The following is a 17,581-nucleotide window of genomic DNA, read 5'->3' on the forward strand; positions in this document are numbered from 1 at the left end:
ATTGGTGTTGGGGATGGTGCATTAATAAAACCACAACGGTAAAAACAAAGATGCAGTATATTTGCATGATCTGTTAAGAGAGCGATAAGTTATGATTCCCCCAAAACTTCAGGTAAAAATTATTGTAAGTTCATGCTACCAAAGCCAGCACCAGTACACCTGTAGTCATGCCTCTCCCAGAGGGAGTATTTCAGACTGGACCGTAAAAGAAGTTATTTCCATCTTTGAAAAGGATTTCAAAGGATCGCAGATTGACTCTTATCACAGTTGCTGCAGCCTTCTCACCGTTGACTAAAATGAGAAGTGAAAAGCAGGATCAGGCCCTCGGCCTTCTGTGTGCCCCATTCCTTGGGTAGATAAATGTCCAAACATTATGTAGGTGAATGTATACATATTGTATCTATTAAATACTCTTTGCGTGGCTTGTTTATGTATCCTTCCTTCTGACAACAGGGTAAGAGAGAAAAAAGAAACCAGTGGACTAGCATTAGTAAGTGAGCGCACTGTGACCTGTACTGTGTCAGTGCCAGCAGGAGGAAAGACGCCTCTCTAATGAAACTTTGTTAGTTATGGACTCTCTTCTTTTCTACAGCACGGATTGAATTTTGGCCGTTGTATGTGACTCAGGAATGGTGTTGTGCATGTACAAACTGTATGTTTGAAGGAGTTGTTTTGACCTTTCTCATCTCTGACTGGCGTTGCAAAGATGGAGTGATGTAGAACAGAGATTTTGTGACAGAGTAATAATAAGAAAGAATCTCACTGCCAGTTGCTTATTACTGGATCTTTTTTAAATGCCAGAACCTTCTATGTTTGCCTTCAAACAACACTGAGCACCTAAATCACCGTAGTAAACAGATATGGAAAGAGACAGAAAGGTTAAAAGTGTACTCATAATCTCTTGCTTTTCTTCCTAAACATGTTTGATAGCAATATTGTTTCTTAAAAACAATATGACCTCATTTGTAAAGCAATATTCATGCTAAACTAGTCAGCTGTTAAATATACCCGGCACTGTGCATTATGATGAAGCTAAACCAGAATTTCAATTATTTTCTGGACACATTTAAAATTATAATACTTTACTGGGTTAGTGTTATAGTTCATCCAAATTACTCACAAAGTATCATATCAATCTCTTGCAACTGCTTATTGCTTACATATCTGAGAAGTTAGTTGAAGTAAGATGCTGTCTGGGGTAATGACCTTCATGCTGGCTTAGTGCTTTGATGGTTATGTGGCTATAAGTGCAGGGATGTCTAATGGTCAAAAGTCAATGTTTGTTGGCCATAATATTTGTCACACAAGAAACAGACTATTCATTTGGACCAACATTTGCAACAGTATGTTCCTGAAAGGAAAATAAAGAGGGAAATAAAAAACTTGATGATCTGTGTTTTCTTCACTAGTGTTCCTTTTACGCTGAAATCCCAGCAAGTGAAAATTCACACTTCAAAATTATTTGCAGTTTTTTATTTCCTGGAATGCAAGATCAAAACAAAGCAAGAAAATGAGGAAGATATATTTCATTATACTCCCACTTTCTACTTACGTGCCTTATCCAAAGAGATGTTAAGAGACAAGTGATGTTGCAGCCATGGTTTAACCAGCTATGAGTAACCAGCATAGATTTATGAATATTACTGGCAAGTATGGCTTAAAGCAAATCTCATTGGAGCTGCAATATGACCGTGTATCCAAAGGCAAAATCAAAAGGCCCACTGCTCTTTAGACAAATGTTATAATAATAGTGTACTTTTAAAGCCATGTTAATATTTTTTAAAAATAGGCTGTAACACTAGCATCCTCAACTGCGCATGAATTCTGTGCTTTAATAAAAACATGTAAGAAGTGCTGTTGGCTTCATCTCTACCCATTACTGGATCGTGAAGCTGAGTACCTAAGTAGTTCTTGATTTTCTGTTCACCATACAAGCATAATGCATTTCCCAGTGTGCTCCTGCAGAATGTGTACAAGAAGTAGCATTTTGCAGTTCAACAGGCAGGAAGGCTGGGATTTTGAAGAGAAAATGGCTGTTCATGGAGGTTATCCATAAAAACATCTGAGCTTTGAACTGGCCCTGGGTGACTTGCAAGAGGCCACCTCAGCAGTCAGTGGCAGATGCCGGAGTTATGACAGAAGATCTGCTCCTTGCTCTGGCAGATTTTCTGTCAAGGCTGACTCATTTAATCCTTAGTCACATTTCCAAAATCAGGCTGCTATTGTGTACATATTAATAATTGATTATTAAGTAATTATGGCATTGAAGCATCCTCATGCTGTAGCCTTTCTTTATGACAGATAAGTCTATCTACTCTCATCCCAAATGAGACAAACTTAACATGAGCTTTCTCGAATTGGGACTTAAATTCTTCCGCATAAGACTGGATACTGCACTGTATTTAGCTAAGTTGGTCTGTTTTGAATTGGAGAGGCCAAGAAATAAGCAGCCTTTTAAAAAGAGTAATCAAATAATTTGTCTCTCACATTGTGCTATTCAATGCACTGAACAAGCATCAGTTATTAACAGAAACAGTAATTTCCCACAGTAGCAGACCGTACCTAAACACTCAAGAACAACTGTGTGAAGGGCTACTACTTCAAGATTTTCACATGTTGAATATTATAATGAAAAGTAATATCATTATATGGATCTATTTTTAGAATAAGCATTGTGCTTTTATATGCAGAATTCTTTGCTCTGATCAAGAGCCTTTCAAGGGAAAGTGTTGATCTTTCACTGGTTTATTGCATGTAATATGTCCAGCTTCAAGTGTACCCCACATGCATTCAAAACCAGGGCCCAAATCTTTTCAAGCAGAATGTGTTGTAAAGAAATGCTGTCCATGAGATAAGCCATGAATTCAATAGAAATGAGTCAAAGATTTATTTTTTTTTAGGGTAAAAAGCAAGTGTCCATAAACATAATCCTCATCTTATTTCTATTTATAATTGTATTTAATATAAATGTACTTCATTACTGGAGAGTAGTCTTCATGGCCATACAATAGCAAACAAATTCTTCAGAAGCATCTTTAATTATTCATTTGGCTGTACTATATTTTATGCTACTTTTCATAAATGTTAATCTTTATTATTGCCTTACCAGGAAAAAAAAAAAAAAAAAAAAAATTTTTAAATTAGAAGTTTTGGAAAGAAATACCTGTTATTAAATGACCTATCAGGCTGACATGGATAAATGTTGGTAGCTATTTAATTGTTTCCCATCTGCAGTTTTATACAGTTTCTATCAAACTGAAGGGTAATTTTTTTAGTAGCTGCTTATTTTAAATGTACAAAACCCTTGTGTGTAATTCCATTAGCTGCCCTACAGCATTGCAATCTACAGTTTCCCTGAGGCTGTTGTGAAATATTGATGAAATCCTTGCTTTTGTGGCTTCCTCTGATACACTAAACATTTGTCTGATGTTAGTTGAACTTGAATGGATCTGTTCAGAGTTATATCAGTAGTGACTTCAAAGGCTGTAAGGCTGTTACAGTTTTTTTTACAAACTGAAGTTTCAAAGCCTTACCATGTGGTACTTTAAAAAAACAAAGTTCATATCAAATGAACCAAAGTGCTAGCAATACACTGGTAAGACTCATTACAATTTCAATTTATAGAGATATATATATTTTGTGATTCTGATTGGTAGCTCATGCCATTTAAAGAAATATATATTGGTATTTAGGGGAACCTAAAATAATGAAAGAGGGAAAACATAATTTGAAACTTGGATTTTAAATGAGGTAATCTATAAATTTGCAAAGCCACTCTGCTTTTTTCCACAACAATAAATAGGACAAGAGAAAACAGAAGAAAGGTAAAGAGAGACAAAAGTTTCAGACTTATGTTTTCATCAGTAAAGTGATTTACACTGATGCAATTAAAATGACTAACGAGGAAAACATAGTTGCTGCTACTGTATTCCTTGAATTGTTCAGGACCAAACTGCATTTTGGAAAGCACCCTTCATGTCTGTACTAGCAATTAAATGCAACGCCTATTGATGTTGCGGTGATGTGCTGACAGCTGATACCTGTCTAAAATGTTGCCCGCTGAGGACAGGGCAAGGACTTTGGTGCGAGGGCTGGGCAGACAGGACGGAGGGGGCAGAGGCAGGGGTCTGCTGCTTGGGCACACCAAAGGGCTGTGAAGGCTGAGTTCTTTGCATTCAAGTGATACAATGATTCATAGCTTTCATTAGAAGCATGTTTGCTGAAAATACAGTCTGGAGAATATCAAACACCTTAAGCTGGTTGAAACAATGAAATTGTAAGTTCCAAGGGTCTGTAGAAAATAACAAACAGAAATGTTTTTAACTAAAGGCAAATTATTCACTTACACTGTAAGCCTGCATGTAAGGAACTTGAACTGTTGGCTCTGAACATGGTTAAATCCACTTCTGCAACAGCTAGCACTTGGCAATTCAGCCATTCAAACTGACCAAATCCAGAGCAAGGCAAATATGACTGAAATTGCTTTTTTTTTTTTGCAGTACAATAACTGACTATGTAAACAAAATCACCCTTAAGGAAAATTATTCAAGAAAAAAACTCCATAATAATTCTGTCCCTCCTACGGACTCTCAGCTCAGCAGAGCACATCAGCTTACTCTTTTTTTCCAGTCTTCCTTTTGTTTGTTTTTTTTTCTTGTTTTATTATTGGTTTTGCTTTGAGTTTATGGGTCACTCACAAACCTGTTCCCTATACATGTGCTTCCAGCCACTGATCATTTTCATTTGATTCATAAGTGTGTAAGATACAATGTACAAAAGGCATAATCTGTTCTCCTTTGTACTGCTATGAATCCCACTGAAACTAGTGGGTATTTTGCCTTCTTAACCAGTAGGAAATTTTATGTTTAATATAAAATTTTATAATGCAACTCTAATTAGAGTACAACAAAATGAAAGCCCAAAATTACTTCATTTCAGCATCATATTTAAATAATAGTGATGGCTCCAAGGAATTGCCTTTGCATGCTACAATTCAGTTATGGTAGAAGCCACTCCAAGTTTCCTTGCTTCTAAGCTGCAGTGGCTTGCACACTTGGCGCCACAGAGGTTGCTTCTGTCCTCCAGCAGTGGATGGCAGTGGATGTTTCTTTTCCTACTCTGGAAGAGGCAGAAATTCATGCCCTTAGCTGCTATAACTATTTGAAAAATAAAGTTCTAAAAAAAAAGGCAAAAGAATATTTGGAAAAATCTCTCCTTTGAGATGACAAGTTGTTTTGGACACAAAATTCCATCCCTAGGGTGATGATCTAAACTTCCATACTGAACCTCTGCAAACAGAATTTGGATGTGATAGTAAATAGTAATAGCAGCAAAAGGTGCAAATAATTTCCCATTATCCAAAAGAATTAACTGGCTTCCCAGAGAAGAGGCAATTGAGCATATTCAGCCTTTTCTAAATATCTAAAACCTTCCTGAGGATCACATGGCTTTAGAAGTAAACCTCACACTACCAGGACATTTAGATTAGATGACAGAGGCACTCCTTCGTCTCTGACATCCAGGATTCTGAGCCAGATGCTCTCTGCTCCCTCCGTGGTGAGAATGGTAACCTTTCCTTGCATTTTCTTTCCATTTTGCAGAACTTAAAAGGAAGTTATTTCCCTGGTACAGAAATTTTTTATGTAGCCTATAAAGCTCTGAAATTATATAATTCACTCTTGTATTATGAATTTCATATTTTGAGAGTTCTTTCCATGAAACTCCATTGCATTTCCAGAGTGTTGCATCGGTTTTAATCCTGTTGAATTCCAAAATGTCTTTGATATAAGAGTTATGCAACGGAGTAGGGATTTTTTTTCCTCAGGGGCCAATTTATCTCTTCAGTTGGTTTTCAAACTGGGATGAATCTATAGCTATGAACTTCGACAAAAAGCCAGGTTAAGATTTGTCTTTGGGTTGCTAATGTAGTTAGACATTTTTGAGAAAAAGGAAAGAGAAGTGGTCATTATCCATTATCTGCATGAAATATTTCAGAGAAAGAAATAGTTTCTGCCAAACACAAGAAGATGTTTGAGCTGAAGCCAGACAAGAAGGAAACAAGATCACCTTATAGCATTGTGAGATTGCTCTATTAATGATGTTATTTCAAGTAAAAGTGGAATATATATATGAAGAAGTGCAGATGGTGCATGGGTTTTACATGGATTAGTAGTGTTGTTCTGGACAATGAATCACTGTCCCCTTTCTTGGCAGAAAATAAATTTTCCAGTCTTGGAAAGGAACGTGTATGTGTGTATATATATATATATATATTTTAAGAAATGTTTCTCTATGTGGAAAAAGAGCAAATTTGAGTGAAAATAGCATCCACTGGTGGAAAAGTTAACAATCAGAATGAACACTTAAAAAAAAAAGACGTGTTCACACTCTACAATTCAAGGTCAGAAGTGGTGTATAACGTGGTGCAAAGTACAGGTTAGTCAGGGGTGCAAGGGCCTGAAAGTCAGTACTGGATTCAGCATCACCAGGAGCTTGGCTCAGTGCTGTCTGCATAGTAGGGTCAAGGCTTCAAGGTGGATGTGGGTGGTTTTAGACACGTAAGTTCAAAGAAGAGTTTTTGCAGGCATATTAACTGGAACTGCTTTCTTTTAGCTACTCTCTGGAAATATGTTAGAAATATCTAAGAAAATGTTATCTTTTGAAGTATAAAGAATCAGCTGTTTATTGCAACCTTTGTCCTAAAGAAGCAAGTTTCTTGTTACCGTGGATTCAATCACAGAGGCACAAAGGAAAAATTTTTTAAAAGCTAAAACATTTTAGAATTGTATTTATGATTATTATCCATATAATAATAATGTTACTGATGTCATGATTTTGGCATATACTATCTTGGGATCAATCAGCACAAAACCCAAAAAACCATATTTTCATTTAGGAAGCCAGAAATTGCTTCCGTTCAATGCTCTGAAGCTCTTGGGGTTTTTCCAGTCTTTAAGATGATAGTGAAATTTCAGTCCCCCACTTCTTCAGGACTGCACATTGCCCATCTTACATCTCTGCCTGGATCTGTTTAATTTCAGTGGGAAAAATCCTTGTCTGGGAAAATGAGGAAGCATCCATCTGGTTACTGAGCTTGGATTTCTTTAATCTTTTAATATTTTTTTTTTCTGTAAGACAGCGATATGTGAGCATCTCAGAGGTTTGGAGTGTCAGAATAAGCCTGGCAGAGAACTGGTGGGAAGAGAACAGGACACTCAACAATATATTATATGGACATCAGTATGACATGCAAAATTTATGCTACTTACTTATTAGACATTGCATTTAAAGCATGTGGGTGTACACACTTAAGACACCTTTACCTTATAAAATAAATAATGCAAAGTCCACTTAAATTAATGTTATTTTTGTTAAATAATTACATCAGTTCATATCAAACTTCATGTCCAATGAAATCTTACTAAAAAACACTGTTGGAAAGACGTGTGCATTTCTTGTACCTTAGGTTGTCTGCCCAGGTCTCCATTGTCCTTAAAATGCCCACCGCAATTTAAATCATTTACATAAACAGAAATGATTTTACAAGTAGGATACTGGAATGCATTTTCAAAGCTGCCCAGAACCCTTAACCATTGAAATGGACCTGAGTGATGGTTTTGTGAAATTTTGATGGTGCTTTCTAATAAGTTACTTTTACTACTTTTGTAAGATTGTGTTTGTATCTTAACACAGACACAAAAAAAAGAGGCTTTCTAGCGCGAGTTACTCTTCTGTAAAGGTTATGGTAAACATGTCAATGCCTAATTAAGCAGAAAATTTTATCTGTATTGTGGGGGATGTGCAGCTGTCTGGTACTTCTGCTTCTCCTAGTAAATCCTTTAAGAAGGACAAAGGATACTGTGAGGAATAAACTACTTTATGTATCTTCCAAAGGAAAAAATTACCTTCTGGTGAAAAATGGGTTAATAGTATCCAAAGAATTGGTGCTGAAATGGAGAATCAAATTTGCACCGACCCAAAACTGTGTGAATGTTATTTGTTGTCTGTTTTGTCTGATTCCTTCATTGGTTTCCCTCCTTATTTTTGTTTTGCTCAGTGTAATATGCTTGGCACTGTGATACATCCTGGCACGGGGCCAGCGTCGCTACCTACGCTGTACAGTATCTCTAACACCGCGAGAATCATGTCAGTCCTGCTCATCAGTTCATGCTGCTTGTTTAACAAGGTTACTACTCATGACGTGTAGGAGCTTTTGCCGCCTCCTTGTCCCTCCGTTCTCCTTGTCCCTCTGAAAAACATATGAGCTCAGAAAGGAGTACATGGAAAGTATTGTCAGGTTTTTAGGGGAAAAGTTTAGGAAGGAGAAAAAAATTTGTTCTTAGCGTTGTCTTTGCTACCTGCCTCAGTCTGATCACCTATAAATTGGGCTACTAATACTTGCTGTACGCCAACACACCACTGAAAGTCTTAAGTTTTAGTATTTAACACTTAATATTTAATATTTAGCTTCTTTGCTGAAAGCATCTGCTGAAGACCACAGTGTTCCTACTACTATGTGATTATTATTTTGTCATGCTAAAATGATTTCAAGGTCATTTACTCATAGCCACTGCTATTACCTTTGCCTCTGGTTGTGAAGCTGTGTGATAACACCCCTGGAGTAAGCCAAGCCCAGTTCTAAGCCGGTGTGACCTGTGCAGATCCTAAGACCGTGGGAAGGGTGGAGGAAAGATGACTCACGTGGGTTTCTCAGCCCATCCACAGAGCACGCCATCATTTACCTCTTCTTATACTGCAGCTTCATCCAGGAAACAGTTCCTCTAGTTCTAGTTCATCTCTTTGGCTTGACAGTAAACATGTTTTGGAATCTGAAAGTTCCATCCCTTCTTGTGGAGGTCTGGGAGTGAATCGCTGACTGTGTTGAGTCATTGTGAATTTATCCACCAACTGCAACAGAGACAGTTCACCCTTAAAAATCCTCTTCTCTAATTCTTCAGTCTGTTTTCAGGTTGTCTCATGTAACTTAGGCAGAATTACTGCTGATGTAAGGCCAGAAAAAAACAAACAAACAAAAAAAAAAAGGAAACAAAAACCCTGAATTGCTTAATTAATTTTAAAATTTACAGCTCTTCCAGTATCAAGTTCATCTTATTAATTAAATAGTTAATTTGTCAAAGAATCTTTCTGGCTTTGTTCTACTTTTCCAATTTCACAGTTAACTTTGGTCTACCTTTGTCACATCCTAATACTCTCCTGTAACTTCCAAGGGTTCTTGCCCTGAAATTTATGGATTTGCTTTTGCTGAAGTACAATTTGCTTTTATGGTACACAGTATATTACTTTTATAAACAAAAGACTTCCACTTACGCCTATTAGCACTTACAGATGTTGTATTTTGACATACAAATTATTTGCGTACATTCTAAAGTGCATTTTTAGCTGATCAAATGGTAAAAGGTTACTGTACCTAGATGACGCTGTGAACCAGGAAGATTATGGAAGTTATTTTTCTTATGTTCCTAATCAATTCTACCCTTTCTTTCACTGAGGCTAGAAGCAATTTGATAGAATTGAAGCTTTTAGTATAAACTTTAAATTCTTACATATGAATTTTCCAACTGTCCCATTACAGGACATTTAGTTAGAATTACACTTCCATGACAGCAAAATTATTAACTCAGAATCTCTGACAATTATAAAGAATTATGATCATCTGCCAACAAAATGCAGCAGCCTTCACAAAAAGAGACATCATTTGTTTTTTTTCACTTGCAGAACTAACTGGCAATAAAGTTGTAGATTAAAACGAAGTCCGGTAGAGAAAACACATAGTGAAACTAGGAAACTCGAACTATAGTGTTCTCCTTTAACAAGTTGTTTCATATATTGACATTACATTTCAGGTTATGTCCAAGAGGAAGATTTAAAGGAAGAGGAGGATATAAAGGAGGAGGAAGAAGATGATGATGACAACAACTCGATTGCTCAACTCCAGGGCAGCAATGACACTGGCACGGATGAAGAACACGAAGTGGGTCCTGAGCAGAAAGGGAACTTTAGTTACCAGAATTCCCCTGTCAGTCATATATCTAACCAGGATGCAGAAAATGAATCACTACTAAGTGATGGTAGTGACCATGTGACAGATATTAAAAGCATTTGCTCTAGAGAGCCACAGGACACAAAAAACAGCGCCCGTCCCAAAGCCCAGAACGAAGCACATGATTGCATGGATAAAATGACAGCAGTCTATGCCAACATACTGTCAGACTCTTATTGGACAGGCTTAGGGCTGGGTTTCAAGTTGTCTAACTCTGAAAAGAGGAGTTGTGACAACAGAAATGGAGGTAACAAAGCTGATTTTGATTGGCACCAAGACGCACTATCAAAAAGCTTACAGCAGAATTTACCTTCCAGACCTGTCTCGAAACCCAACCTGTTCAGTTCAGTCCAGCTCTACAGGCAGAGCAGCAAAATGTGTGGAACTGTGTTCACAGGCGCCAGCCGGTTTCGGTGCCGACAGTGCAGCGCTGCCTATGACACTTTGGTAGAACTAACGGTTCATATGAATGAGACAGGTCACTACCAAGATGACAACCATAAAAAGGACAAGCACAGACCTACCAGCTACTCAAAGCCCCGAAAAAGGGCTTTCCAGGACATGGACAAGGAAGATGCACAAAAAGTTCTGAAATGTATGTTCTGTGGTGACTCTTTTGATTCCCTTCAAGATCTGAGTGTTCATATGATAAAAACAAAACATTACCAAAAAGTGCCTTTGAAGGAGCCGGTACCAACCATTTCTTCAAAAATGGTCACTCCAGCAAAGAAACGTGTGTTTGATGTTAACAGGCCTTGTTCCCCCGATTCCACAACGGGGTCTTTCTCAGATACTTTTTCTCCTCATAAGAATGCGAACCTGCAGTTATCATCTAACAACCGCTATGGCTACCAGAATGGTGCCAGCTATACATGGCAATTTGAGGCCTGCAAATCCCAGATTTTGAAGTGTATGGAATGTGGAAGTTCCCATGATACTTTGCAGCAGCTCACAACCCACATGATGGTCACGGGCCATTTCTTGAAAGTCACAAGTTCAGCTTCAAAGAAGGGAAAGCAACTTGTTCTGGATCCTTTAGCTGTGGAAAAAATGCAATCGCTGTCTGAAGCACCAGCCAATGACAGCTCGATCTCAAAATCAACCAGTAAATCATCTGCAGAATGCATAGCTCCCACATCTGAACTGAAAAAAGAAAGTAAAAAAGATAAAGCTGATGATGCAAACAAAGAAGAGAAAGCAGTAAAAACTGAAGAGTATGAAGACACTCTTCAGAAACCACTGGATCCCACAATGAAATACCAGTACCTCAGAGAAGAAGATTTAGAAGATGGTTCAAAGGGTGGTGGAGATATTTTAAAGTCCTTGGAGAACACTGTCACAACAGCCATCAATAAAGCTCAAAATGGAGCGCCCAGCTGGAGTGCATATCCCAGCATCCATGCAGCTTATCAGCTCTCCGAAGGAGCTAAGCCATCTTTGCCTGTGGGTTCCCAAGTACTGCAAATTCGGCCAACGATCACCAACAAATTGAGGCCCATAGCCCCAAAGTGGAAGGTCATGCCTCTGGTCCCTATCTCAGCAAATGTGGCCCAGTGCACTCAAGTGAAGAAGGAAACTGATGACAAGGAGGAGGTACAAAAGGACTATGCTAAAGAGGGCATCCAAGCTGAGCCTGCCTCACTCAACCAGAGTGAGAGAGCGCCTCTCAAATCTGAAGTCCCTGTGGAGCCAAAAAAGACAGAACCATTTCCCCTGAAAGAAGAAGACAAAATTAAAGAGGACAGCGGAAAAGAAAAACCACTCCTCAAGGAACCAACAGCAGCTTCTCTTAGTAATGGTTGTGCTGCTGCCAACCATTCGTCTGAACTGCCTTGTGTCAACCCTCTCAGTGCTCTGCAGTCAGTACTGAATAATCACTTGGGCAAAGCCACTGAGCCTTTACAGCCTCAATCCAACTCCAGCCCCAGCTCTAGCACAATTTCTATGTTTCACAAACCTAATCTAAATATGATGGAGAAGCCAGTTTTATCTCCTGCTCCAACCCCACCAAAGCCTGCAAGTGTATCCAGGCACTATTTGTTTGAAAACAATGATCAGCCTATTGACCTGACCAAATCCAAAGGCAAGAAAGCTGAGTCAGCTCAAGCACAATCTTGTACTTCTCCACCTCAAAAACATGCTCTGTCGGACATCGCTGACATGGTCAAAGTTCTTCCCAAAGCTACTACACCAAAACCTGCTGCGTCTTCAAGGATCCCATCTATGAAATTGGAAATAGATGTCCGACGTTTTGAGGATGTCTCAACAGAAGTCTCCACTCTGCATAAAAGGAAGGGCAGACAGTCAAACTGGAACCCTCAACATCTTCTTATTTTGCAAGCTCAGTTTGCTTCCAGCCTCTTCCAGACATCTGAAGGTAAATATTTATTATCAGATCTAGGCCCACAAGAGCGCATGCAGATTTCAAAATTTACTGGACTGTCAATGACCACCATTAGCCATTGGCTGGCAAATGTCAAGTATCAACTTAGGAAAACCGGAGGAACAAAGTTTTTGAAAAACATGGACAAAGGACATCCAGTCTTTTATTGCAGCGACTGTGCATCTCAGTTTCGAACCCCATCTACTTACATTAGCCACTTAGAATCCCATCTAGGTTTCCAAATGAAAGACATGAACAGGCTGGCTGTGGAGCAGCAAACCAAGGTAGAGCAAGAAATCTCCAGAGTTTCAGTTCAAAGGTCTCCTGAAACAATAGCTGGAGAAGAGGACACAGACTCTAAGTTCAAATGTAAGTTGTGCTGTCGGACATTTGCGAGCAAACATGCAGTAAAACTTCATCTAAGCAAAACACACAGCAAGTCACCAGAACACCATTCACAATTTGTAGCAGAAGTGGATGAAGAATAACTCTTAAGGTATGCATGCTCTATAGCGAGTTTTAATTTCATCATTTTAAGGAGGCTTCGTAAGACATTCGTACTTTCTTAAAAGCAGGAAAACAGTATAAAATGCATAATGTACTTCTTCATTAATCTAATTGCATGTACGTATCCGTTTTATAGCGTTTTCAAGGAGAGAGCTTGGTAAATGCATAAAGATGTTGCCCTTATAAAAAAGTTGCTTCTTATTAATATTTTCAAAACGGCTGTTTTCCCAGTTCTCACTCTCTTTTTTGTTTCTAAGAATTAATCATTTCACATCCTATACATTTCAATGTGGAATGCAACAACTCAATGCTACTCTTTGCAATGAGAATGGAAAAAGCAGAAAAAAAGCACTGAAAATCAAAAGATTACTACCTCTCTCAGTGCTAACAAACCAGTAAATCTGATTTTGACGGGGGAAAAGAAGACGATTCAAATGTCAAATTAGCAAAATCTTAATTATTCCAAGTTTCTCATAATCTCAAACCCGGCCTCAAGAATCTACAGATAACTCTGAAAAGTTTATATCTAGAAGTTTGATTATTCTTTTGTTGCTATTTGAATACTCAGTTTTGTAAAATATTTTAAAATTTTACACTTAGTTTTCACTTATTATTGTGAGTGGCCTTTTTTGTTGCATCATTTTAACCTATCTCTCCATCATTCCTTTTTAATCTTTAAGATGTTTGTTTCTATTTTGTTTCATGTTGGTGGGAGTGCTAGTCAATCCATAAACATCACTGACTTCAGTGCAAGTTTTCATATAACCTTGGGGAGTTAATGCTTAATTGAGAAAGCAGCTAGATTTTTTACAACCTTAATATTTCAGAGACCTGTTAGTAGGATACTTCTACATTAGTGTTGCTATTTTTTGCTGAAAGAAACACCAACTCAAGTACTGCCACAGCCAATGTTTATAACATGTAATGTAATATTCAGATGACACACAATTTTTGCATTTTAATTTTACTTGATTCACAAACTTGAATATTCTTGTTTTAAATAAATATGCAGAACATCAACTGAAAGTCCAAATAGAAGTTTTTTGTTCTAATGAGTTTATTTCCAGGAGGGGTCTGTTAGTCATTCCCAAGAATTTCTCCAGCAGACTCAGGCTCTGCTTCTGTTCACAGAATAATCATGTACAGCTTCAGATTTTCTCCAACGTGTTCATTACTTGAATAACATTCAGAAAATGAATTCATCAGACAGCCAAAATTAAAGATGTGTTGTGAGTTGTCACTTACGCCACCTGCTATTGTGGCTATTCTCTGGCTAATTGCGAGTGCAGGCACTTTGAGAATGAATACCCGTTTGTGTGAAGATTTCACATTTGTTTGCTGCAAATATTCATGAAGCTTTAAGAAACACTTTCTGTGTACAGACCCAGCACAAGGACTATGCATCACTTAAGCTCCATTAAAAAGGCTACTTCTGAATAATTTAAACCGCTAATCAAAGGGTTACTTTGGGATGGGTAATAGAAGCTATTGCTGTAGAGTATAACATCAGTATTCAAGTGCAATAAGATTTAAGTTTTGCATACATCTTGTACGTGCCGTCTGCATTTGACTAGATTTATGCTTTCTGCGTATTTCAGCCAGCAAAATATTTTCTGACTCAAAGGGGGTTTGTTTTCTAAATGGGGCTAATACCCTTAAGTTTCTATTTTGGTATCTTTAATTCAACATTAGAACACAATAAATAAATGTTTCTTATTTATCTGACTATTCAAAATCAACATACCTGACAAAATATCAGAAAACTACAAGAGATTGGTTAGGAAAAATGTACCATACCTTGTTTCCTTCCCCATCAGTTAATGATTATTAGAACTCTGACATTCATAGTTTTCGCATAGGAGATATTAGAGTAAACCAATAATTTGGGTACTATCAAACAAAAGCTATCTGCCAAATATATTAATGTAACAGTTATTTTGGCACATTCATGGCTTAATACATGACAAATGTTTCAGATTTGGTCTTAAAACCACTGTGTTATTACTAAGAGGCAAACCAAACACCCACCTTTATAAACATGTTACTATTTCTGAGGATTTGGGGAACAGACACAAAGAAAAAAAAATCTCCAGGGGAAGAAAAAGTGGTCTCTGTATTGTAATAACCTGCACAGACACACTGCAGGTATTATTCAGGTGATACGTAACTACATAAATAAGGTACTGTCCTTCCTGCCTTTGGGTACCGAGAAATTGCTGTCCTCTTAATACTCATCCATTTCTAATTTATATCAAGATGCAGGTTGTATCTTACCTTTGAAAAAATATATTTAAATTGCAATGACAGAGTGATAGCACTGTTATCTGGAACTATAATTTTAGTTGGTATGCATGATAGCACAAATTGTATGAAATGATGGGGTATTTTGGATAGCATTGTAAAGATTTTATTACAGTTTTGGAGCCGTAAGCCTACTGAAGTTCTGACTATGTTAGAAGTGTGGAGGCCAGTGTTTATTCATATAGTTTCTTCCTGAGATCTGCAAGGAGACTGAATCAAATAACAGGGATTTTCAGAGTTTACTTATTCTTACCATGTTATTTTTAAGATTCAGTATACATTTGAATAATAACATAGAGGAGAGCACAGTATTTAGAAACAAGAAATATAAAGCATACCGAGATTCTTAAAATGCACACATGCATTTTCATTTACTTCTTCTAGGCAATATTGTAGTGAAACAGAAATAAAAATAGAGAAAATATATGGAAATAAACAGAAATAAAAAGTGGAAAGAGTACTCGAAGTATAGAAATACATAAAATACTTCCTATATTTCAATGAAATTTACTGTTAAAGGCTATATTTTATAATGTTAGCTATCATTAAAAATATAAATGAATAATCTGGGTTAGTACTGTAGAAAAATGTGTTATGTATATGGATTTATTTTTAAGACCTCTGTGAGGCTGTTCATAAGAAATTTGCTATAAATTCTTCTTAAATGTAAAGATGTATATATCTGTTTTATATTCATCTTTGGTGTTTTCTTGAATTCTTCTAACTGATACGGGTTGAGTAATATAATGTAAAATTATGTGTAATATACAACAATCGGATGTCTCTAGTCTTTTTCATTTAACCTGCTTCAAATTTGGTTTTATTGCTATTCTTCAAAGAAAACCCATGAACATTAGGGAACATGGCTTTAATTAGAAGTAATTTGTGTGTTGACTTATACCTTTGAAGAATATTTGTTCATTTTTTCAACTAAATTAGAATCTTTATGTTGTCCTGAGAAAAAAGACAAAGCAGAATTGTTTTTCTCAGTTTAAAGTCAGGTGAATTTGTCTATAAATTGATCAGTAACCAAGGGTCTCTGTGGTCTTATCTACAACTTTTTAGAGAAATAAATCTCTATAGAGTCAAATTTACCAACTTGATTGGGGAGATTTCTTTTTCAAAAGAGCTTGATAAGTAAACAAGCAGCTACCTGAGATGAACTAATTTGAAAGTAAAGCTGCTGCAAAACAAAAAAAAATGAGTCATAATGATAAACAGTTTTTCTCTGTTTCCTCCTTTGTCTTCTTTTAACCATCAAGTCTAAAGCTTCTACAGTGCTTTTTTTCTACTTTATAGGAGACAACTGACATTCTGTGGTAAATGGAAGAAAGAGCAGAGCAGAACTGAAAATCCTCTAATGCACTGACACTAACTTGCCCTCTATTGTTGAAAATGAGCAGGCAATCATGATTGTTCATCAAATGGCTCCTAATGCAGTTAAAGCATTCAGCTATAATTTCTCCTTGCATTTATAATTACTGTCATAGACTGCACACCTCAGTGAGCAGATTAAAGCTATAAACTATTTAGCCGTAGCTTTAAGATGAGGAACTTGATTTGTCTGGCAGCAGTTATTTGTTAGAGAGCTTGACACCTCACATAAAAATGACTCAACTTGATGAAGAACAATGCAGTTTAAGCAATGCAGTGATTTTAAATCAGTCATTATACCACGCCCTGTAAGAATTGCAAAGCAATTTGTTAAATGATATATAGGGCACGTAGATAACTGTATGTGTTAAGTATACCAAAATAGAAGATTTTCTTCTGTGGATTTTATTTTCTCACCTCTCTACACTAGGAGCTGCTCTGAACATCGTGTTCCACTATTAGCCAATATTGGTGTTACATGAGGAAGGACAATTGTGTGAATTAGTACTCCAAAACTATATTTTAGAGAATTGAGCTTGCTCTTCATCTTTCATTTCGCCTTAGCAAGAAACATTAAAAACTGAGAGGCCTTTTCAGGAGAATCAGACATGCTGGGACGTAACTACCTGCAGTTCTGTCCACCATGATTTTGTAGGAAGAATTTACCAACAAAACGAAGGGTTCTGCTCACCACATCATCAGTCGGAAGGAGAGGGTTCATTGCAATGAAAGCCTTGATTATCCACTTCGAATGGGACTTTTCTGACAATATCTTGTTGGCAAATACTGACTTCTCAATGGCAAAAAAACTCTGTGGGGCAGTCCCATTTTAAAAGAGACTTTTGTTAGGATAAACTAGGTAAAATTGCTGAGCACCACAAAGGAGAAAAGAGAAGCCAAGGGCATAGGAAGAGGAATAGGATGGCCTTTCCACTGTGCTGGAGGAGGGACACAGA

The 17,581-nt window shown here is 37.2% G+C and overlaps 1 protein-coding gene across 1 annotated transcript; it reads left to right on the forward strand.

Moving 5' to 3' along the window:
- Window positions 1–9,859: 9,859 nt before the first annotated feature.
- Window positions 9,860–12,931, forward strand: TSHZ2 (teashirt zinc finger homeobox 2; the record flags this gene model as incomplete). Its single annotated transcript, XM_009695013.1, has 1 exon — window positions 9,860–12,931. A coding segment is annotated over one exon (3,072 nt), but the record flags the coding sequence as incomplete, so codon positions are not given.
- Window positions 12,932–17,581: the final 4,650 nt, after the last annotated feature.

Source organism: Cariama cristata, unplaced genomic scaffold (assembly GCF_000690535.1).
Source record: "Cariama cristata isolate BGI_N322 unplaced genomic scaffold, ASM69053v1 scaffold922, whole genome shotgun sequence".
Classification (NCBI taxonomy): Eukaryota; Metazoa; Chordata; class Aves; order Cariamiformes; family Cariamidae; genus Cariama; species Cariama cristata.